General features: G+C 54.6%; 1 protein-coding gene across 1 annotated transcript in view; it reads right to left on the bottom strand.

Moving 5' to 3' along the window:
- CCDC33 (coiled-coil domain containing 33) overlaps window positions 1–17,630 on the bottom strand; it is a 103,829-nt gene extending 86,199 nt beyond the window's left edge. Inside the window, 3 exon segments of the mRNA XM_033108774.1 lie at window positions 16,126–16,454; window positions 17,324–17,420; window positions 17,423–17,630. Coding sequence (XP_032964665.1) covers window positions 16,126–16,454; window positions 17,324–17,420; window positions 17,423–17,630 — 634 coding nt within the window.
- Between the last annotated feature and the right edge of the window lie 6,554 nt (window positions 17,631–24,184).

The following is a 24,184-nucleotide window of genomic DNA, read 5'->3' as shown; positions in this document are numbered from 1 at the left end:
TCTGTGCCCACAGCTATGTGTTAAGCACCTACTCTGTGTCAGGCACTATTGTGAGTGCTGGAGATATGGCAGTGATGAAAACAGACAAAAATCCCTTCTTTCCAAGCGCTGGAGCCCATGTGGCTGGGGCAGAAGCTGGGCCAGGGCCGGGAGGGTGTGGGGCAGTGGGTGTGGCACTGCCAGGGCAGAAGCCCGGGAAACTCCTGGAAGGCCTTGGAGGGTGACGGCGAGCCATCTCCATGGGCTCTCTCCGCCTCTTTGACCCCAGCAATAAGAAGGCAGAAACTCCTTTCCAGGCTGTGGGGATGCGACACCAAGTTGAAGCTACACCCCTGTCTGGGTCACGGAGAGACCGGCAGAAATCAGCAGGTCAAGGTCGTAGGAGTTGATAACACCTGTGAGCCCATGTGGTCCGAGAGTATAGGACACCTAACTTGGAAGAGACACACAGATCACCTCGGTCCCCATTTCACAGCTGTGGAAACTGAGCCAGAGAAGGAAAGCTCCATCATGCTTTGGGGGCAATCATACATGGACTCGGAAGGAGAGCTGAGTCCACGCGGTGCACGGCGCATGCCCCCACGCCTCACCTTCTTCTGTTTCCGGCCCATCCTCCTGGGGGCGCAGTGTTTGGTCTCGTCTAACACTCTCCGGGGCCAGTACCTCGTACTGGTGGGGAATTAGGCATCAGTCCTGTCCAGACAGCTGGCCTGGGCACCCTGGAGTCTTTGGAGTGGTGAAGAGTGTGACGTCAGTGTGGTCTCAGGGGTGCCATACACAGGCTCTGGGACCTGAACAGGGTAAAGGGAAGGTGGGGTAGGTGGGGGCAGGGGAGCGTTCTCAGCAGCCAGACATTCTGTGAGTGAAGATGCTGGGGGGGGTGGAATCTAGGCCAAGGCCAACTGGGCAATTGGCTCCGCACCCCCAGGGGGGAAAGACAGGGTGGTCCTCTCTCTGCCCAGAGCTGGAAAAGCAGGGAGCTTTCCAGCCAGCTGGGTCACCTGGGCAACACTGTGTGATGTCACAGGGCAAGGCAGAGGTCACACGACACCTATCCAGGTGCAGGGGGGAATCAGGAGCCCTTCTCCCTGTTCCTGGAGCTGTGTCCTGACTGCTCTCCAGAACTCAGTCCTTACTCTCCCTGCCCCTGGTGCCCCAAGCTGCCCATCCCCCAAGGTTCGCCAGTGCCCTGTGCCCAGCCCCCTGCTGGTCACACTGCAGGGAAGGGGGAGAGGCTGCCTGCAAGGAAGTTACAACTCGGTTGGTAAAATAGCTGTTTCTCTTCAGGAATCTGAGCCACCCTGCCTCTTTGGGTGCCTAGAGCCTTTTATTTGTTTAATAATAAAAAAACACAAAGTTCAAGAGAACGGTTTTCTCTTGGAGTGTGGGTGGGAAGATGCGGGAGAGAATGGAGAAGAAGCGGAGCTGTTAGTGTAATGTTGTCTCTTAGATTGGGTGGTCGGCTAATTGTTGGAAAGAAGTTATAAATAACTTAAAAGGGCCACTTATGGGTCAACAGTGGTTTAGGGTGTGGACCAAAGATTATGACTAATCCAATTCTGAGCTCCACAAGCGACTATTACAAAGATACCTCTTTTTACTGAGCACTCAACTATATGCCAGGCACAGTTCTAAGTGCTTTATGTGTGGTGAGATGGCGGCATAAGGAGAGACTGGCCCCCGGCCTGGGGTGGGGTCTGTTCCGTGGGGGGCGAGGTTTGAACTGGGTCTCAAAGGATGATTAAGAATCCTGGGTGGCACTGAGAGGTGTCTGGGAGAGTCCTGTGGCCTGACTCATTCTTCTGCCAGCTGTTTTAGACTCCATGTTGAGGGTTCTTCCCATCTTCCTTGGTTTGGGGACAGAGCAGGCCCACCCCGGCAGCAGGAGGCAGGAGGCCTCCCAGCTTCTCCCTCCACTTCTCTACTCTAGAGAAAGAGAAGCAGGGAGGAAGTAGTTCTTCCCAATATAGAGACAGAAAAACTTAGGCTTCACCTTTGATTAGAACCAAAGGACCAGCCAAGGTCACCCAGATGGTTGGGGATGGAAGCCGAGAGGCATTTCCAGTTTTCTCCCATTCTATGCCTTCAAACGATGGTTTCCCTGGCTCCTGGGCCAACACTGTCACAACCCAGGATGCACAGAGAGAGTCTCTGTGGATCCTTCTCCAGTACCCCCAGAGTGCCTCCCCCTTCCTTTGTCTGGAAGCCTGTGGCAGCAGGTTGGGCTGGGGTGGCAGGGTGGGGGTGACCGGTGCTGCCCCAGGGCCATGCAGCAGGGCTGGGAGAGGCCAGCAGGGCACTTAGGGAGCCAGCTTTAAGAAGACACAGCTCTCAGGGCTATGCCAGTGCACCTGCCACCACGCCTCCTTAAATTCTGTACCCTAGCCACCTTGCCTGCCTACGGTGGCTCCTGCCCTGCCCGCAGCTCCTCCCAGCGCCTAAGCAGCCTCTCTCTAGGGCCGCCCCTGGGCTCCCGGCTCTCACCCGCTGCCCTACTTAGTATCTGAGCTTTCTGCTGCTGCAGCCCCCCGCCTATGGGCCTTCCCGCCTGGGAGGAAGATAATGCAATTGGGAGACGGTTCCAGGCCGTCTGGCTCCAGAGCTCTAGCAAGCCCTGCATACTCAGCAGCCACCGGAAGGAGGACCTTCCTACCACCTCACTCACTGGCTACCCGGCTCCCTGGACCATGGGCCCCTAGGACATTCGCTTCCGGGCTGTACTATCCTTCCCCCAGAACTGCTTTCTCTTCACTAGTGGGAGGGCTGGCAGCCTAGGGGCTGGGTGTGGCTTTCCTGCTTAACCCCCAGCTACTCTACCTGCCTCCCAGCTATTCTATTTGCCTCATTCTCCGCTCTGCCTCCCTCAGCCAAGGGAAATGAGCCTGTTCCCCAAATGTCCAGAGGAAATTTCTGCTCCCCTGCCCAGGGCCCACCCGAAAGCTTTGATGACTCAGGGAGGTCCCGCGTGAGGGGAAGCAGGTAGTGATTGATGTCACAGCTAATAGGTAAGCCTGCCCCTCCCCGCGCCCCGCCCCGAGGAGAGAGCTCTTGGAGCTGCATCATTTGGTGGGGCCAGGGGTTAAACACAGTCATTAGAGAGCACACAGCTGCGGAAAGGCCCTAGAGAGAGGCTGCTTAGGCGCTGGGAGGAGCTGCAGGCAGGGCAGGAGCCACCGTAGGCAGGCAAGGTGGCTAGGGTACAGAATATAAGGAGGCGAGGTGGCAGGTGCACTGGCATAGCCCTGAGAGCGGTGTCTTCTTAAAGCTGGCTCCCTAAGTGCCCTGCTGGCCTCTCCCAGCCCTGCCTGGATCTGAGGCAGGGAGGGGTCCTGTTTCCTCGCTGGCTTTGCCCTGGGCTTGCTGGGCAGACCTGTGGTTCGCAGTTGTCCACACTCCCTCACACTGCAGCCGAGGGCCTAGCTTCTGAGCGGGCAGCGCTTTGGCCTAACTGTCCCTGCAGTGCGTCCCAGGGAAGTGTGTCTCCCTGAGCTCACAAACCTGGCCTTCCTTGCCCCTTGGTCCTGTCTCACAACCTATGAGCGCCCCCCACCACCCCTCCCTCACTCTTACACACACACACACACACACACACACACACACACCATCACTTTCTCTCCATTTCTTTTGGGCAGCTGAATTGGGAAAGGGAAGGGATGGATGAGGAGGGTTTAGTGTGATTTTGTAACAGATGGCAGCTCACGGCTGTGTGTTCTTGGTTCAGAATGCGACCCCTCCCTGAGCTTTGATCCCCTCCCTCATACAGTGGGGAGATCAGTGCTGCTCTGAGGACTGAATGAGGAAAGGCAGGAAAAACACTTAGCACGCACTAATATTCAGTTACGTACTCGCTCTTTTTCCTGCTAAGCAACCTTGGCCTTGGCAGGTTCTCCTCGGCAGAAATGGGCCTAAGAAGCAAGAACATGTGCCGCGTGCAGCCTGCACATCTCCACCCAGCACCTGAGCCTTCAGACCACCCCTGATATCCCAGCCCCTCTTCCTCTCTTCCCCAGACCCACTCAGTCCCCGGCTTCCAGGCCCATCCCGACAGCCACACTTTCCTCCAGGTGGCTGGCTCGCCAGAAAGGTCTCCTCCTTTCCTGTCTAAATCCAGTTTGAACTTAGGGTCCAGCTCAAGGCACTTCATCCGGAAGCCTTCCTGACCCACCCTTTGTCTTAGGTAGTGCTCTTTGCCCGTGGTGACACCTGCTGAGTTCACTCCCAGTAAGGGACAAACCTGAGGTGGGGTGGGACCTGGCCAAGTCCCTGCCCCTCTCTGGTTTTTGACAGTTGCCAACTGAGGCAGTTCTCTTGGGGGTGGGGGTTCTATGCTCCCAATGCCACTCTCCCTCAGTCCCAGTGGTGTATATAGAGCAGGGGCTTGCTTGTTGGCTGAAGGATGGCAGACTGCAGGAAGGTCCCCAATTCTGACAGTGGTGAATGCACAGCCTGCATGGCTAGAACCTTCGGGGCTGCTGTGACCTCACATCAGCTGTGAGGCTCTACCTGGAAGTTTCTGCAGAGAGATCTGGGGAGCTGGTTCTGCCTCATGCGTTAAATACGGCTCCCACTGGGTCCCCCCAGGGGTCAGTTCACACCCTACTCCTTAAGGTACTGGGTTGTGTTTGAGCTGAAGTCACTGCAACCAGAGCTGGAGGGGGCGGGCGAGGGGCCCTCTAAGCCCCTGTGTGTGGATCTGCCCCTCCGACCTGTCCTCCTTTTGGTCCTGAGTCCCTCCCACGCCAAAACAGCAGCCAAGGACTGACTGACTGCTTCCCTGAGAGAGTTCTAACTGGAAGCAGTGAGTGTGGCTGCAGGGTCCAGCTGAGTCTTCTCTCCTCTCCCCAGGAGCTGGGTGTCTCCCATTTGTACCACAGATCATTCTCCTTCTTCTCCACCCTGCCCTGGGTCCCAGGAGGCGGACTATACGCATATATCAGGGGGTTCTGGTTGGGTTGGGTTCAGAGAGGGCTGCAGGGATCTAGGAGGCTCCCTCCTAGCTGCTTCTCAGGGATGGCTGGTCCCTCTACCCAAGGCCACCCTGCCCGGCCGGCAGCACTCTCCATGCAGTTGCCCCTTGGGTGGTGGTCATCGCTCCTCCTCCTGCCTGTTCAGGGTGGTGAGGGCTTCTCTCCCGAGCGCCCAGGGCACAGCACTCTCCTCCTGGTTTTTTCTAAGCTTCACCGTCAGCTTTGCAGAGTCCCTATGTTACACTCCCCTCAGATGACCCAGTTTGAATGCCTTCTTCTTCCTACCAGGGCCCTGACTGATGAACCTGCTGTCTGAACCCCTCTGCGGGCCTGAGCTCTCACCTGATATCCTGTGTGCCATCATCACCACCACCACCACCGGCACCTTCACACCCCGCTAACATTTAGTGAGCACTTCCTATGTGCCACGTGCCGCACCCAAAGTTTTACCTGCACTGTCTCGTTTAATCCTCACGTGCATGTTCCCCAGGAGCCATTGTTTCTCCACGTTAGGATGAGGAAACAGATGCTCTGAGCAATGAAGGGACATGCCCAAGCTTTGAAGCTTGGGATTTGAATCCAGGTCTGCTGGCTCCAAAGCCTGTGATCACAACCACCAAAGTATATTTCCTTTTCCTTTAATTCCAGGGGAAGGAGTCACATCTCTCCTTCCTTTACTCCTGAAACTGGGGCAACATGGAGAAAGGTCAAGTCCAGAGATGTAAACACCTGGCCTTTTGAATGACGCTCTGTGACAGTGCAATCCACAGACACTGGAGTCAACAAAGAGGGAGGGGGAGTCTCCTGGAGGTGCTGCTGACCCAGGTGGGCCAGGCTCCTGTAACGCAGGCAGAGTTGGTGTCAGGAAGAGGCTGTTCTGTCCTGCACACACGAGTGGCTGGTGGTTTGGTGGGGTCAAGGCACCCGGGGCTATGAGTGGGATCACCAATGCGAGCTTGCTCCCAGTCCCACCGAGCCCCTGTATGCAGACTGCCTGCAGGCTGTGTGGGCCATGGAGGGGTACAGGGGGTGCTGGGGGGTTGCCCTTCTGACCTTCCTCTGGTCCCTTAGAGGTGACCTGCTCAGCTACTGGGCTACATGCATGTGCCTCCACGTTTTGTCATGTGTACTTGATAGTCCCGACCCTGTCACCCAGACAGAGTTCTTGTGGGCTCTCCTGGGACGGACCAGCCTGGCCCAGTACCACTATGTTGGGGAGCAAAAAGGCATGACCTCCTGAAATGCCCCAGGCCCCACAGCAAGCATCTGAGCAAGTCCTTTGACCCTTCGGGGTTCAACTCCTCATCTGCAAAGCAGAGAGGATGATCCCACCTGCAGGGGCATGGGGATCAGGTGAGAGAACAGGTAGCCGGCTCGTGGCAGGTGGCACAGAAACAAACTCCCCACGTTTATGTCAGTTTGTGCCCATCTGGAGCCACTATGGCCCAGTTTTGCGATGGGAGACTTGGGTGACTATTAATGGACTGTTCTCTTCGTTAGCTGACAGTGTGCCCATTTATTTGCTCAGCAGTCACGTTCACTGGTCGCCATGTGGAAGGAGTTGCCTCAGTGTTTGGTAACCAGAGCTCTCGTTTGCAGCCGCCCAGGGCCCGTCATCCTGTCATGAATCACTTTGCTAAAGATGCAACGTGGCTTTTGGGCGTTTTTCTTTTGGAAAATCCATAACTAATTAACAAGGGACTGAATAAAGGGGTTAGCGATGACAGCCCCCTGTCATCCTGTCCATGGGGGTGGGGTGGAAGCAGGGCCCTGCCAAGGTCCACTCGGTGCATAGAGGTCTGGTCAGGCAGTAGGCTCCCCAGTTCCCTCGCCCTGACTCTTCCAACTCGCAAATCTGACTAAGTTGCTCCTCTGCTTCAATAAACACTTCAGTGGGCCCCACTGTTCCCAGGAGAGACGCTAATGCTCTCGGGGGATTCCTGCAGGCCTCACGGTCTGCTCGCCCAGGCCCTCCCGCCTCAGCCGGCACAGCCGATCCCGGCCTCACACCCACCATCCAGCCACACGCCACGCCTGCCGTCCCCTGAACGGGTCTGGTCTCTCGAGCCTCTGGCCTTCGTATATGCTGTTCCCTCTGCCTGGACTGGCCTTCTCCCTCTGCCAACCTGAATAATTCATGGTGTTTCAGGACACAAATGGAACAAGTGGCAAATCTTCCCTGAGACCTCCCCCTGCTGCCCTCACCCCACCCGGGAGCATCAGAGCCACAGCACCTGGGCCTCCCCTTGCCCTGGCTCATGACCCACTACTGACTTTTCTGGGAGAGGGTCTGTCTCCTCTGAGGGCAGGGTCTGTGCCTGGTGACGCTCTGTTCCCAGGGCCCAGGCTGTTGCCTGGCGCAGGGTTGGTGCCAGGCGGCTGCACCCCGAATGAGCGAGGTATATTAGCATTGGATGCCTTCCTCCCTGCCAGTCCCCCAGATGCCCCCACTTCAGCCTGATGTCTGCTCCCCAAATAGCCTTCTCTCCTCCAGAGTCCAAGCCATCAGGTGCCTTCTCCCCCCACTAGGGCGTGAAGAGTTGGTGTGTGAACCTCATGGTAGAAGCTAACAACGAACGCTTGTCATGTGCCAGGTATTACTGTATGCATTTTACATGTTAACTCAATCCTCACAACTACATCTGAGGTAGGTGCCACTGCATTCCCCGTGTTACAGATGAGAAAACAGAGGCAGAACCAGGAGCAGAAGAACCAAGCTTTGGACCCATGCCACACAGCTGCAGAGCCTGCGTTTGTAATCACAGCCCTCTCCCTTACTGCGGTTTCTTATGGGGAGGGAGTTCGGGGGTGGGAGAGACAGCCCAGAGCACCCCATTCCCCAGACAAGGGCCTCCAGGCAGGCTCTGCAGCTGGGAAGAGCCAGCAGCTCTGAGGAGCTCCAGTTACAGGAAACTGCTTACTCAGGCCTGGGATCCCTGGATCCCCTCCCTTTCAGATTCCCGGCTCAGCTAGGCTCCTGCCCACACCGCCCACCTTTCCACCAGAGAGCAGAGCCTCTGGCCCTAATCTCATTTGCGGCCATGAAATCACATTTGCAATGTATTAATGCAGCATGGAGCTGGCCTGGTCCTGCCTGTCTCCTGGAGGAGAGGAGCCTAGAAAGCAATCTCACCCGGAGATGTCTCCCGGAACACCCGCCCGACAAAAAGCAATTATGTTTTAAGAGGAAGATGAAAATAATATCCACCCCACCATGCCCACCCGAAGGGCTTAGCTCCACTGGGCCCCCACTGCCTCCTAACAGGCTTCCTGCTGCGGTGAGTGTTGGGGACAGGCTTTGCCCTGTCTCTCCAATGGGCTTTGCAGGTTCCCACTTTGTCAGCCTCGCTCAGAGCAGCCTGGGCAAATGGCATGGCGGAGGGCCCCGAGCTGTGGAGCTGGCACCGACCCTCTATTCCCTTGGCATCCCCTGCAACTCCCCATCCCACAAAAATGCTCTCTCCATGTCATCCTTCTGCCTTACTTGCCGTTCCCTCACACACACCCCCATTTCTGCTTCCACATCATTGTCACACTGTCCTCACCACCTGCAAACCACTCTGCTCAATCTCTACTGGACCCTCACCCAGTCCTTTAAGCGGGGATCGGATGTCCGCCCTGACATTTGTGAGGTGGGTTTTAATGAACCAAGCAATTTCCGAGCATCTTGCTAAGCTGAACCTCACACTCTCCCTGTTGGTAGCTACTACTCTGCCCATTGTACAGATGAGGAACTTGAGGCCCAGGGAGGTAAGTGATTTGCTCCAAGTCAGATAGCTCGTATATAACTGTGACATGGGATCCTAAACCAAGGTCTTTTGAACTGGTTTTCTGTAGCTGAGTCTGTGGTGACACAGCTCATGCCCATCACACCTCCCGTCCTCACAGTCAGCTTGGAAAGTCGTCGCCTTCCAACTCCTCCTACTTCCTCTCCCCACCCAGCGTGGCAGCTCCCCAAGGGCTGGGGATACAGCTACCTTGTTTAGTGCTGGGGGAGTGGATGGATGGATGGACAGATGACCGCCCTGGGCCAAGAGAGGTTGGACCATTGGACCCCAAGGCAGGTCGTCCAATCCAGATCAAGGACGGATATCCCCCATTCATCCTCCATCTATCCTGAGAAAGGAGCCGATCCCTGTGGGCCTCAGCTGCTCCTGAGCCCAGGGACTCTGCAGAACCAGCCCCAGGACCCAGGCTGGGGTGTGTTGGCTGACTCCTGACGGGCCAAGCCCTCACCAGGGCCAGAGCTGGCCACTGGGTGCTGTCAGCCTTCATTCCCTGTTGCCCTCCCCTATCTGCTCTTAGAGTTTTATTAAAGATCAATTATTGAAGATTGGTTTTGCATAGGGTTCTAATTTCATCTCATACATCACACATGCCACGTCCCCAAAGCCTCTTTTTCTTCTGGTAAAGGGTGTTTTGCAGGGGGCTGTACAGGGATGAAGCCAGAAGGGTCCCAAGGAGGTGCCGGCCTGTGTGGGGAGGATGTGCGCCCCACGTGTGTCCAGTGGTGAGCCTGTGTGATGAGGTGGGGGACCTCTGCAGGAGCAGGACGTGGTGGCTGTGTGTACATCGCACGCGTGTCCGCACGTTTCCGCACTTCCGTCAGGGTGACCGTGTTCTGTAGTACCCCTTGGGGCTAATCAACCTTCCAGTGGAGTATGTGAAGAAGAAAACAGGGAGACGGCGACGAGTCCGTGGAAACCAGGCCCTCCCACCACCCCCTCCTCCTTTCACCGGGAGGCTAATTTCTGGAGACGAGAAGGCCACCACAGTTTCCTCCCCTGAAGCCCTTCAGCTGCTCACTGGAGCGGGGCTTGGACTGGCTGGGAGGACCACAGATGCGGAGAGCCTTTTCCTCCTCATCCTCCTCACCCTCTCCCCCCCCCCCCGCCCCCCTCCACGGCCTCCAGGAGGTGTGAGTGGGGGAAGGGCAGCAGGGCCATCTGCTGTGTTCAGTTACAACAATCTGCTAACGGAGACTCTTCCCAGAGTAGCACCCAGCCTGAGCTAGCCTCCTCCACCTGAAACCCGGCACCGGAGCCCCAGAGACAGTGGGGCTCACACTGTCCCAATAGCTCTCCCCTGGGAGGCCGGGTAAGTAAGAAGGAGCAGCGCTATTTTCTAGATGCAGACACTGAGGCCCAGACCCACCTGCTTTGCCCAGTGTAGACATCCCGCCTCATTACTAGAATGGCAAGCACTTATTATTACACGCTTCCTGTAGGGCAGGGCTAACCCGACGCCAGCTCATTTCATCTTCCTAGCAGTAGAAGACACAGGACACTTGCTCTCCCCCATTGTACAGATGGGGAAATGGAGGCTGAGGGAAGTTATACAACCTGCACAAGGGCACATAGCTACTAAATATATGCCAGAGACCGATCTGAACCCAGGTCCATCTGACCCCGGGCACCTGCCTCTCACTGTAAGCTGGCTGAACCCCAAAGCTCTCCTATACCCCACTGGCTGAGCTCCAGGCACCGACCCCACTAGGATTCCAAAGGCATCTGGTGATGACTTGGAAATAAGGCAGGGTGGGGGGTGAAGGGACAGGCTTGGGCAAGGACGGAAATGTGGGATCCCCCACTTAGGTACTTTCAGGTCTTACCCCCTAGTCCAGGGACCTCTGAGGTCTCCTGCAGAGGCCCCTGCATGCAGAGAGTCTGTCAATGCCACCGAGGAGGCAGAGGGCACAGTAGGAGGCCTGCAGGGTAATTGGGCAACTTTAGCGCTGGCCTTGATCTTCCTGGGGCGGCAGGCCGTATCCCCCACCCCACCCTCCCTGGGGCCGGCACCAGCCAGCCCCCCTCAGCCCTCTGCAGCCCTCCCTGCATGGGTGACAGCCTCTCTGGACTGCCTTGACAGTGCTTTTGTTCCCCTGAAATAAAAGAAAACCGAGCTACAAAGGGAAACCTCAGGTAGCTTTTAACGGGGCTCAGCTGCCTGGGGCAGAGTGTGTTTAAGCTGGAGGCAGTTGTCACGGGAGCAGAAGGGGGAGCTGCCCGCCCGCAGTCCCCCCGCCTTCTCCCCCGTCACCCGCGTGATTGAGTTTACTCAAGGAAACGGCTCTTCCAAATAGCGGCAAAGAAGAAAATCAATGAAAATTGATAGAGAAATGTAAAGCAGCTGTTCCTCGCGCGCACGTGAGAGAGTATGTGTGAGTGTGTGTGTGTGGTATATTTTGTTGGGCACAGCAAAAGCATGCTGCCTGGACCCAGGCTGACCCGCTCAGGGCTGAGGCAAGGAGGGTGGGGAAGGGAGGGAGCTGGCACGTGGTAGTGGAGGGGTTGCTGGTGGCTGGGGGAGGGGCAGCAGCCTAGTCTCTCTCTCAGTTAAGAGAGAGATTAATACATTCAATCCGCTCAGGGTAATTGAGGGAACAATTGGAGTGTTTTTCTAAAGCCCATAAAACTGCCTCATTGGAAGGGAGGAGCTGACCTGTTCATATCCTCTGTATCTGACACAGGACGGGAGGAGGAAGGGTCCCAAAGCAGAGGGACTGAGGCATCAGCCTGGGAGGGGGCTAGCAGTCCTGGCCTCCCTGTTCTCACCTATCCCGCCTCTCACCACTTAGTTGGTAGCAATCCAAGCACTGCCTCCAGAGTCTCTGTTTCCCCACCTGTGAAATGGGCCAGCGACATTCCCCTCTACCAGGGATCTACAGAAGGCGGGGGCAACACAAGACGGGGAGCAGACACCCACCCAGAAGTCAGGCACTGAGCAAAGAGGTGCCCAGGTGCCCAGCTCTCCACCCCCACGCTGAGGTGGACAGGGCAGTCAAGTTAATGAAATCCACACTGTGTGCCTGTCCCTGCTCACACCCTTCCAGTCTCCAGGGCACTAGAAATTGTGGATATAATAGGAAGCAATAAAAGGCACAATGCTTTTAAAAGCAGAGCAAAGAGAGGAGAGGGAAGACCTGCAGTGCATTGGGCCTAAGGCAGAAGGATGCCTGCGGCTGGGAGAGTGCAGCCCTGGAGCTCTAGCCAGAACTGGAACCACAGAGAATCAGAGAAGAGGGTGGGAGAGGGAGAGAGGGAGAAGGAGAGGGAGGAGGACGGAGGGAACAAAGGGAGAGAGACTCAGAGACAAAGGTTTAGGGACAGAGGGCAGAGGGGTGCTAGGCAAGCCACTGACTGCTCCATTCCCCTCCTCTTCCCCTTAATGAAAACCCCCAGCCTGTTGGTGCCAAAGCCACAGTCAGAATTCACAGGCTTAGCGTTTGGTGATTGCTTTATTAGCTTTTTCTTCTCTTTCTTTTTTTCCCTTCCAGGGTAAAAAAAAAAACACAACAAAAAACCCCACGTGTTTTAAATTGAAAGAATAAAAAAAAAAAAAAGAAAAACCCAACCTTGAAAGCGTCATTTAAAAGGCTCCTGGGGAACGGAATCATTTCCAAGAAACAAAAGTGCGATTGTTTGGAAGAGGTAAATGCTGGGAGGGAGTGGGGGAGGGGGCCCACTGTACCCCTTCCTTTTCCTCCCTCTCCCGCTCCTCTGTGTGTGGGAGGAAGGTTCAGGGCCAGGCCTAGGGTGAAGGAGCCCCCAGGGCGGCCCCCAGAGCTACAAGCAAGGAATTTTTAAGATCATCTTTCCAGAAATTTCATCACTGGGATTTTCCAGCCCCAAAGTTTCCCTCTGAAATAGCTCTCTGCCTGTGGGAGGTTGTCCTTAAACCTTTGGGATCACTTAGAGAGGTGAGTTAGGTTCTAAAAGGGATGGAGCTCCAGGCCCAGGGCTCTTGTGGCCCCTTTTGCCCCCTGCCCTCCCGCAGCGGGAGTCACCCCAGTGGGCCCAGGAGCCAGACTGGTCAGTACCTTGCTGCTTCCCTCACTCTCTGGGACCCACTCTGCCCAGCACTGGACAGGCCACCCTTATTCTGGCCAGATAAACTCCTTCTTTCCTGGGAAGGAGGGCCTCAGGGGTGCTGGGTGGGGCAGCCATGTGGTCTCAAACCTGCCAGAAGCTGAAGGAGGCAGCATTAGGGCACAGGATGAGTCTTGTGGAGCTCTGCAGGGAAAGGAAGCCGCTGTGTACCCTGTGCAGCTGGCAGGAAACGGGGAGCTGGTTCCCCCCATGCAGGGCAAGCTGCCCTCTGCAGCCCCTGCAGCATGCCCAGTCCCCCATTCATGGGAGATGTACCCTTCCCCAGCTGCCCTCCACGCCGCAACACACACACACACACACACACACACACACACACACACACACACACGAGGAAACTTGGGGACTGGAGAAGGGAAGGGAAGGTGTTCCCTGTCCGTACATTGTTAGCCCGGGGGAATGGATCGTCCTGGAGAGCGGAGTCTCCAGGACGCAGGGGAGGCTGTGACCCACATTGCTGCGACCGTTTACAGCTCGGTAAGCTGTGGCCATGGCTAAGAAGCACTGTGATTCAGATTCCAAATCAGTCACCCGAGCTCCCACTGAGCCCTGCCTTCTGCTCCCCACTCGCTCTGGACCACTGCATTCCTAACCCCTGCCCTCTGCCCCCTTGCTCCACCCTTACCATCTCTCAGCCCAGGACCATCAGCAGTTCTGGTTTAGAACAATGACACACAAGTTGAAGAACAACTGGTGAGCTTGCAGTAATGTTCTAAACTGAAGAGATTCCATGGTTGAAATGTCTGATACCGACAGGACAGGCTAGTTTAGAAGGGACAAAATCAGTTCAGGGAAGGCTTCCTGGAGAAGGTGGCCTTGAGCCTATTCATTTGCATCTGGAACCTGAAGTCCATTCCTGGCCTTGAACTGAATATGACTGAAGTTGGGCTCCACTCAAGAATTCTCTGCCCTCCTCTCCATCCTTCCTACTCGATGCCTTTTCTTCCCTTTCCTCCACCCCCCACCCATTTTCAGCTCCCTTTCTCCTCCTCAGTTGGGAACTAAAGAGGACTGGGTTAAGTCCTTTCCTCCTGGGCTTCATTTTCCCATCTACAAAGAGGGAAGGGAGGATGGTTTCAAGGGTCCCTGTTCTAGGCCACATCCACTTTCCCAGGGATCTGGCCCCAAGGATGGTCTGTGTCCCTCCTCCCACTGAGAACCAGGTCTTGGTTTTGCTGCCATCTGCATGTCACAGCCCCAGAAAGACAGACGCCTTCCTCAGGTGGAACCAGGGGATGAGTCCACCTGAACTGAAAGAAGCAACTTCTGTCTTCTCTGAAGGACCCCTCCCTCTCCATTGTCTGTCCCCCACCAGCTGTCTGGCCCTGTTATCACGGTTGTGATTGCTGACCACCCCCACCCTCCCAGGAGGGAAGCGATTTTTCTCTCCCTTAAAGCCATTTTCTTGTCTTGCTAGGAGCAGACATCTGACACTTTAAGAGGGAGAATGGCAGGGAAATGATGGCATTAAGTCACAGAAATTAGAGCTGCCTGGGATGGTTCAGCCATCTCGTGCCCCCTCCTCCCTCAGTCCCACCCCTCCCTCACTTGCGCACACAAAGCTTTGGCCTTCAAAGCACTGTCCCACATGGCCTCAGGCCAGGGCATGCTGAGACCTGGAGAGCAGGCAACTGCTTCTCCCTGAGCTCTGAGCCTCTTGCATACCTAGTCCTGTGACAAACGCTAGGAGAGGGCCAGGGCTCAGGGAGCTTACAGTCTGAAGGAACAGAATGGCATGGAGGAACCCAGGTCTCATGCAGCTCACTCAGCAGCTCACCACTGTGTCCTCAGCACCCAGCAGAGAGTAGGGGATATACCGGTAGTAGGTCGCTGATTGACGAATGAATGAATGAACAGAGGCCAAAATGGTCCAAATAACAGGCCATGTAACCTGGGCAAGAGCAGCTGATCCCTGGGTCCCTGGTCCATCCTTCCAGTTCTCTTGGCACATGCTGCCAGACCATTCTGTCTAAACCACAGCTCAGATCCCGTTTTTCTCCTGCACAAACACTTCCGGTGGTCCCCCCATTGCCTCCTGAATTGAATATCCACCTTGCTCTTTTGCCACTGTACCCTGATTCCCTCCACTTTTTCCCATCTACCCTCCCTCTCCCAGCCTAACTTAGCTTACCACCCCGGGCTCCACTTCAGCCCCAGACCACTGAGCTGCTGGGAGACAGACATTGCAGGACAGCCAGCCTCCATTGGCTGGAAAATTTTGGTTCCAACCTCAGCTCTTTCTCCTGCTGCCACCCAAACCCTTCCCTTCTCCTCAACCAGCCTATTCTGGTCTCTGCTCCTGGACTACTCTCCCCAAAGCCCAGAATTGCCATCCCAAACGGGATCTGACAAAGTCGGCACTTAAATGTTGGATGGATGAATCAATGGTTAAGTGAGCAAATGAATGAATGACTGAATTCATCTCAAATGATATCTCTTTTGAGAAGCCTTCCCTATGTTCCAAAATCAGACATGCACATCCCCCCATCAGAGCTCTCCTAGCACATGCCTTATAGGAACATACGACGCCCACATTCTGTCTGACTGTCTTCAAGCCAAGTGGCACCTGAGCCCTGAGACTGGCCCCTAGCTTTGGATTCCATGAGCTTTTGTGCACTAAGGTCCCCAGGAAATGGTAGCATTAAATGGAATCAAGCGTCCTTGGGGATGATCCTCAGTTTCTCCACCTCTAAAATGGGCTGTTACTTGCCCCCACCTGTACTGGCTCTGACGCCCACCAGACACACACCTGGCTGCAGAACGCAGCCACATTGGGAATCCCTCCTACAGCCCGGACAAGAATCAGACTCCCTTACCTGGGTCTGAGGCCGTCAGGGTCCTGGTTCAGGGCCGAGTCCCTCATGGTCGTAGTGAGAGCTAGATGGGCTTGAGGATAGGCACACAGAGGCTTCCATCTTGGGGCTACACGGGGCTTCCCTCAAAACCTGCTGAGAATGTATGAGATTGAGTTGGGGACACTCACCTACTGGGCAAGAGAAACACCAGCCAGCGGTGTCCTTGCTCTTCTCTTTGGGGCCTCTGCTCCATTTTCTGTCTCCCCCTTCAGACTGGGACTCCCTGTCTCCATCCTCAGACTGCAGGTTCTCCAGAATTGACGGAGGCAACGTTGAGGAGTTCTGCTGCTCTGCTCAGTGAGGGATCGGGGACCGTCAGGCTTCTCAGAGATACTGGGTCTCCTAACTGTGATGCTAGATCCTGAGCTGGAACCCAGGGAACACCCACCTGCAGCCTGGGTAGCTGGGGCTCTGGGCTCGGTGACATCAGTTCTGACTGGCTGGCCTCCAGAGGGCAGTTGGACTGAGGGTCCCGGTGCACATAGAAAGTTATACTGTAGGCCAATCCCCCACAGTGGCGGGCAGTGGGGCCCGCGCTGGCCCTGAGCAGAGCCAGGTTGCCGCAGTAGCGGTATAGGTCCTCGTGCAGCCTCGCAGAGAGGTTCATGGGGAGCTGGTCTGGGCACGGGTAGATGGGGAAGATGACCTTGCCCACCTGCTGGGCCACCTGGCCCGAGGCCCCGCCCAGCCTCAGCTCCTCCACCTGCAGCTGCGTGTCCTGCTGCCTGTTGTTCTTGCAGAAACCCAGGTGGGGAACATGGGGCTCAGGGACACCTCTGGGGTCTCTCAGCCTGAGGACAAGCAGGAGCCTCAGGAAACTTGGGTACCCACCCAGACTTTGAGTTGAAGCTAAGATTCCGTGTGGGTGACCTCCTCTCAGGACCTACCCATGGCTCCTTTCTTTACTGAAAGCCAGTCCAAGTCCACGGGGGCCGAGTGCGGTGGGGATGGTTCTAGCCTGTGAGACGGTCCTGGGTCCTACCACCACCCTGGGGGAAGAGATCAACCTGCTTCTGATTGCTGGCCACCGGAAGGCCTGGTTTTCCCATTCCCTCACATCCCTCCTCCTCCAGGAAGCCTGTCTAGATGGACTCACGGTCAGGACATGGACCTTCCGCTCTTTCCAGATTACTTAGCTATCCTCTGTTTGGGATTCCTGCCTTTCCACCCGATCTGGAAACTTCCTGAAGGCAGGGCCCTGGTCTCCACCTCTCTGTCCACTCCCATACCCCCAGGCCCGTGGTGCTTATGGCCAGGCACTCAGGGTGCTGGCTGTAATGTCACTCACTGTGCCATCCACTGCCAGAACTGGCCCCAAACCTGCTGTGTGCTCAGCTCTTGTAAATGCACAAAGCCATTTCCCATTAGTCCGTTCATCTCCTCCTCACCTGACCCTGTGTGACCAGCATTAGTGTCCCCACGTCACACTGAAAGACGCAGGGGGCTCACAGAGGGCCAGCATTTACCTCAGGTCCCACAGGCAGGGCTTCAGGATTCTGCAGAGAGCTCTGACCGTGCCCCTCACAGTTCCCCCGAGGCTCCCTGGGGTCACTGACGGGGGCAGGGGCAGGAGTTGCAGGGTCTTCCCCCCAATCCTCGCCCTTACTTCATTCCTTTGGGCAAAGTAAAGACAAGCTTGTTCCTGGGAAGGCTGAGTCTCGGGCCAGGATGCTGCTGCTCAAGGACATCAGTGACAGCAGAGCAGGCAGGGAGGGGTCTCCATCGTTCAGCTGCACCTGTACCCCAGCCCCAGAGCTGGCCTGCAAGGGGTTCTCAGCTGACAGCCACAGGGCATGTCTGCCCTCCTAACTGAACCCCATGCTCAAGACCTGGAACTCCAGGTCCAGGCTCTTCTCCTCGGCCTTCAGCCCCTGGCTCGGCAGGAATGCAGAGACCCAGGGTTCGGGCCCCCTGAAAGCCATGGCCACGTCAGGGACTCCATCTGGCCTCAAGCCCGGCGGGGCCCAGCCTGAAAGTCTGCATGCTGGACATTCACCCCACCCCTTTCTGTTTTTTTTTTTTTTTTTGAGAAACCAGGTAACAAGCCAGGAAGCTGGGCCTGTCCCAGGGAACAAAGGCAGCCATCGATCCTTCCCTTTCAGCATTTATTCATTTAACAAATATTTATTGAGCATCTACTGTGTGCCAGGCACTATTTTAGGCATTTGGAATACAGCAGTGAACCAAACAAAGATTTCTGCTCTCCTGAAGCTTATCTTCTAGTGGGGGACGGACATGGAGACAGACAAAAATAAACATAGAAAATAAGTAAATTCTATTGTCTGCTAGAAGATGATAAATTCTACAGAAAAAGTTAGAGTAGGGTCCGGACAAGGAGTACTGGTGTCAGGAACACTTGGGTATGGGGTAATCAGGACTTCCCGTTTCAGAGCGCCTGACTCCACATGCCTATTCATTCCCAAGAGTTCTTGACTTACAGGGAAAGGGCTTCCTTGGGAGCATGCCCTTAGCACCTTCTTTGGAACCAGTTTACTTTCTTAATAAAAAGTCACAATATGAGGCACAGCTTCACTTTACAGAGACTCCAGAGCTTCTCACACCAGAGTCAAGTTTGAACTGATCCTCCCTGATCTGGGGTCTTTCTGATACCCAATGGGAGAGGGGAATTCTGGACATTCCTCTGTAACAAACGTCTCTACCATCACCATCTTACCATCACCACCACTGCTATCACCACCACTACCATCATCACCACCACCACTATGACTATCATCACCACCACTATCACCACCATCACCATCATCACCACCATCACCACCACTACCATCACCACCACCACCAACACCACCACCACCACTTTCACCACCATTACCATCATCACTATCACCACCACCACCACCACCACCACCATCACCATCACCACCATCACCATCACCACCATCACTATCACCACCATCACCATCACCATCACCACCACCACCACCACCATCACCATCACCACCACCACCACCACCATCACCACCATCACCATCACCACCACCACCACCACCACCACCACCACCACCACCATCACCACCACCATCACCACCATCACTATCACCACCATCACCATCACCATCACCACCACCACCACCACCATCACCACCATCACCATCACCACCACCACCACCAACACCATCACCACCACCACTATCACCACCATCACCACCACCACCACCACCATCACCACCATCACCATCACCACCATCACCACCACTATCACCATTACTACCACCTTACCATCACCACCACCACCATCACTACCACCATCACCACCATCACCAGCATCACCATCACCACCACCATCACCACTACCACTATCACGACCATCACCATCACCACCATCACCACCACCACCACCATCACCACATCACCACCATCACCACCACCACCATCACTACCACCATCATCACCACTCCTATCACCATCATCACTTTCACCACTACCACCACTACCATCACTAGTATCGCTTCCATCATCATCTCCATCATCATCATTCTCATCATTAACCAATATATCATCATTATTTACAATGCTCTTCATTGAGCAGCTATGGGTACCAGGCATTCTGCGTGGCTTTGTGAGATAGATATAATTATCCCCATTTTACAGATGAAAAATCTGAGGCTGAATTTTAGAAGCAGAACCAAGATCTGAACCTAGAGATTCTATCTACAGTTTCCCCTACTAAACACGTCATAGGACTGGCTCAAAGATTTAAATTCATTCTATTAGATACTTCTGAACTCTAAAACTGTAGAAGTACAGTTCTGAGTCTAAAGAGCACATTTATGGACAACATAGATTTCATTCAAAAGAATTCATTTGAAGTCACCTTGACTGGAATGCATCATTTTCATACAGTGAAAGGTAACCAGTCTAAAGATGCTATTGGCCGGCCCAGCTAAGGGTCCCAGTGTTTGTGGTAGGTAGGCTTCCTCTACAATGATTAAAATTCATTTTCTTCAGGTCCCCCAAGGAGAAGCTGAGGCAAAGAGGGTTTAGAAGACCAGAGTTCTAGTCACCTGACTTGCAGCTGAACTTGGGCATATCCCTTCCCCTCTCAGGGTGTCAGTGACCCGAACTGTATACTGAGTGGGAGTCAGGTGGATGTCTGCCCACAGCTATGCCAGTCTGAAACTCTGTAAGTCATATTGGGAAAGGCCACAGTCTGGCTATTTGGGGGACAGGGTAGGTGGCAGAGGCTACATGGAAACCTGAGTCTCAGCAGCTGGGCTCGGCTAACCAGTCTAGGTTCATGCGTCGCCTCTGCTAGCACTTGGAGATTCAGCGATTCGGTAGTAACGGCTCTCTTTCCCTGCATGTTTGAGGTGACCCCCAGGATGTTGTATGATGGGAGTCATTCCCTCCTGCCCTATGTATTGCAAGCAGGCCCCATGCACACAATGGGTCATCCCTCAACACTTCCCTCTTCCCACCTTCCTCTCCTCTGCCTCCCTCCAACCTTCTACAAAGGGTCTGAGGTGACTGGGTTGGCCTCAGCATGGTTTGAGGGCCCTCCACATCTGACCCCCACCCTTGCACTCCTGGCCCCCCCACCCCCACTCAGTCTCTGGGGCATTTTTTTGGTGTGTGTATGGTTGCTTTTTAAAAAAATTGTGGTAAAATGCACAGCATAACATTTACCATCTCAACCATTTTTGATTGTGCCGTTCAGTAGTTAAGTATATTTACATGGTTGTACAACCAAGCTCCAGAACTCTTTTCTCTTGTAAAACTGCAACTCTACACCCATTAAAGAACAAGTCGGCATTTCCCTTCCCCCACCCCCGCCCCGGTAACCAGTATTCTGTTTTCGTGACTATGAATGTGACTGCTTTAGACATGTCCTGTAAGTGGGATCACACAGTATTGGCCTTTTGTGAGGCTTGGTTCACTCCGCATATATCCTGGGGAGGCTGCAGGCCACATCTGCCCTGTCTCCCCGCCCTGCTTTTGCTGGCGCTGTTTCCTCTGCGCACTGACATCACCCTACTCATCCTGCAGACTGCCTAAAAGACTTTCTCTGGAGCTGAGCGAATGACTCCCTCCTCTGCAACACTCTGCACCTTCCTGTCTTGTCTCAAATGATGACTAGCCTGCACGCTACTGACCATCCTTCAGGGGTCACGCCTGTGTGCTGGACAGGCCTGGACAAAGGGAAGGTGCCTAGGGACCGTTAAAGCATTCTAGAATGAGTGAATGAATGAATGGAAGGATAAATGAATTAATGGACAAACCTGACCCAGCTTCTGCTTGTGTAGAAAATAATTTAAAAAATGCTTCTTTCGGCTGTTTCATCTGGACTCCATCTGCGAGAAGCAAAGACCATCTGGGGCTCTGACCCACACCTGGACTCAGGGATGCATCCTGGTGCCCAGGAGGGAGGGCAGCAGCGTGGGGTAAGCGGCAGGCTGGAGGTAGGCGCTCCTAGTGCTCAGGCTTCTCCCAGCCTGCCCTCAGCTCCATGGAGCAGGTCTGGAAACCTCAATGAATTTTAGCAGCTCAGGGCTGGATAGCACTCCTGTTTCTACAGATGGAGAAACTGAGCCCAGGAGAGCGGAGCAGGACCAGATATCCTTCCCAGGAGTCTGTCTACTCCCAGGTGCCTCCTGTGGTTTTCAAAATGTTCAAACTCCAGGCAGAGGCCTGGCTCTGAAGAAGTCAGTAGGGGGTAGCAGTAGGAGGTGGGGGTGAGCCGGGGAGGCAACGGTGCTGACTTCCAGTCCTCTTCCTTCCGCAGCCCCGGCATGAAAGGCTTTAATGGGGCCTCCAGCCTTCTTTCTTCCCCGGAAGAATGGCTACTCAGAGGACTTTGGCTTTGTCTGAAAGAACGGGGCCTGTGATTAGTCCACCCCGGAGGGCCTCCTTCCTGCTTCACACAATGGCTCCTTTGAGCCTTCCCCACTGACACCTCCTGTGACTCCTGTGGGTCCTCAGACCCCCATGTGAAGGCCCACCTCCAACTGCCCTCACCCCACCCCACTCTTGGCCTCTGCTCAGAGCTGCATCCTCCCTGAAGGGACATCTGTGAGTTCACTGGACCTTCCCAAGGGCCTGGGGGCTGGGGCTATTATCCCCTTGTACAGATGGTAAGACGGAGGCGCAGCGAGACCAGGTGGGGGAGTGGAAGGATGGATCTTGCCCTCAGACCTCCTGATTCCAGGCCAGAGTGATCATGTGGCCATCACTGCTCTACACCGGGACTTCAGTACCCAGCCCCCTCCCCACAATGGAACTGTCCCAGGCCCACATCCCACACCCTCCAAGTCCACAGTGTCAGAGCCTCATGGGGCTGATAGAATCATAGACTTAGACTGGCCAAGTGGAGCAGAGCAGCCAGCCTCTCCCCATTGTGTAGATGGGAAAACTGAGGCCCAGAGCAGGAATGGGCCTTGTTTATGGTCACTCAGCTAATAAGTGGTAAAGGCAAAACTAGAAGCCTAGTGTCTTTACTCCACTGATTATGGTGGTTACGGCCAGGGTCTGGCCACCTTGACAATCTCCCATCTGAGTGGTAACTCTGATCCAGTCCCCATGCTTTCAGACCCACAGTTTGCATACCTTTCCCTCCTGGCCTCCCGCTCCAGGCTCCAGCACAGAGCACTGTCAGGAGAGTCTTGGGTCAGCGGAGCAGAGCTCGCCGTGAAAGCCCCCCTATGTCATCCTGGGCTTGGAAAGGATGAAGTTCCTGGGGTGGCAGGAGAGAGAGTGCATGCCTCTATGGCGGCACTGACATTTGTCTTCCATGTGCACAGTCACCTAGCTGCTCCACTGTCTCCAAGGATGCACACCTCTGCTGGGAAGCCCTGCACAACCTGGGGTCCTGAGACCAGCACCAGTTCTACTGTAGCATCGGGGACAGACAGAGAGGATAGGGGGCAGGGGCAGGAGCTGGCAGGGGCAGTACCAAACATACAGCGACCCAAGGAAAACCTTTAGGAGGGGAGACCAACTTCACACCAGGCTCAGAGAGAGGGAGACAGAGAGAAACAAAACAAAGAGCAGGAGAGAGACAGAGAGGAGAAAGACACACAGAGATCGACACAGAGAGAATGAGGCAGAGACAGAGAGAGGAGAGACAGAAAGATAGGAGACAGGCGGACTGAGTCAGACAGCGAGAGGGTGGGAGGGAGAGCTAATAATAGGGATGGATGGACTGGGACAGACAGGTAGACAGGAAGACGAAGAGAGAGAGAGAAAAGCCAAACAGGAGATACTGACAGACAGACCTACCAGTGGCAGCAGTGGGCAGACGTTCTGCTATGTTCTCATCAAACAGAATGCCGAGAGGTGTCTCAGGCCTGCCACTTAACCAGCTCTGGGGGTCTTTGCCCAGCCCCAGGGACTAGGCCTCTGGCCACAGAATGGAGCAGCATCCAAGCTCTGGAAAGGGAGGTTTCTGGAGAAAGAGTCATGTGGGTGGGAGGTGATGGTGGTGGGGACTCTGGCAAAACATCTCCTAGCTCAGTTACTGCCCCTGGAAAATCGTGTGGCCTTTCTGGGCCTTGTTTCCTCTGGATGTAATGGTGAGTATGGGTAGAGCAGGGGTCTCTGAGGTCTCCTCCAGTCCTAAGATCTGCCCTTAGCTTAGCTCTGTCTTCGTAGCTAACTTACTGCTCTATCCTATTTAATGCCTGACCTTCACCTCCTTGTCCAAGAGGGCTGCTTGAGATCCAGCCATCACAACTGCTTTTCAAGTAACTGAAAGGAAGAAAAGGGTAAAGAAAATACCTCTCTTTTAAAGAACACTTCATTTGGAAGTTATGCTAAACATTTCTTTTTCCATCTCATTGGCCAATACTTAGTCTCCGGGCTGCATGTAGTTCAAGGGAGGCTGGGGAATGCACACTTTCAGGCTGTGGACTGGCCATTTTACACAGCTCTGTGATGCCTTCACGGGCTTTCCTCGCAGGAGGCTTCCACCCAGCCTCCTGGTGTTTTCCTTTTGCTTACTACCTAGAGAGACAGATTTTAAGTGTACATTTAAAACAAGTGAAAATTCCCCTTCTTTTTCCCAAACTTATTCCTTCCCCAAATATGACCGCTGCGAACAATGTGCTCTGTGTCTGCAGATTCATTTTTTATGTATTTATACACACGCGTGTATACCTAGTTTACAGGAACGTAAAATGGGATTGCGATTCACGTATTGTTCAGCAACTTGCATTCGTGGTTATGGTTACTTGGCACCATGCCTTGGAGGTTCTGCCATGCCAGTCCACAAGGAGGTGCCCCCTTCTTTGTGTCAGCTGAGTGGTACCTTGACATATTGATGCATCAAAGCTTCCTGATGGATATTGGACTTGGTGACAAACCGCCTTGGGCATCTTCTCTTTATAATGCAAGTGTTCCTTGGCGATAGATTCCTGAAAATGGGCCAAAGTTTAATTCCCTTTGTGTTGTGGGTTCAACTCTTTCTGTGTAAAAACCCTTCTCGCTGGGGAAGACAGTTCATCAGGTCAGAGCTAGCAGA

Source organism: Rhinolophus ferrumequinum, chromosome 6 (assembly GCF_004115265.2).
Source record: "Rhinolophus ferrumequinum isolate MPI-CBG mRhiFer1 chromosome 6, mRhiFer1_v1.p, whole genome shotgun sequence".
Classification (NCBI taxonomy): domain Eukaryota; kingdom Metazoa; phylum Chordata; class Mammalia; order Chiroptera; family Rhinolophidae; genus Rhinolophus; species Rhinolophus ferrumequinum.
This window is presented reverse-complemented; position numbering and strand designations above follow the sequence as displayed.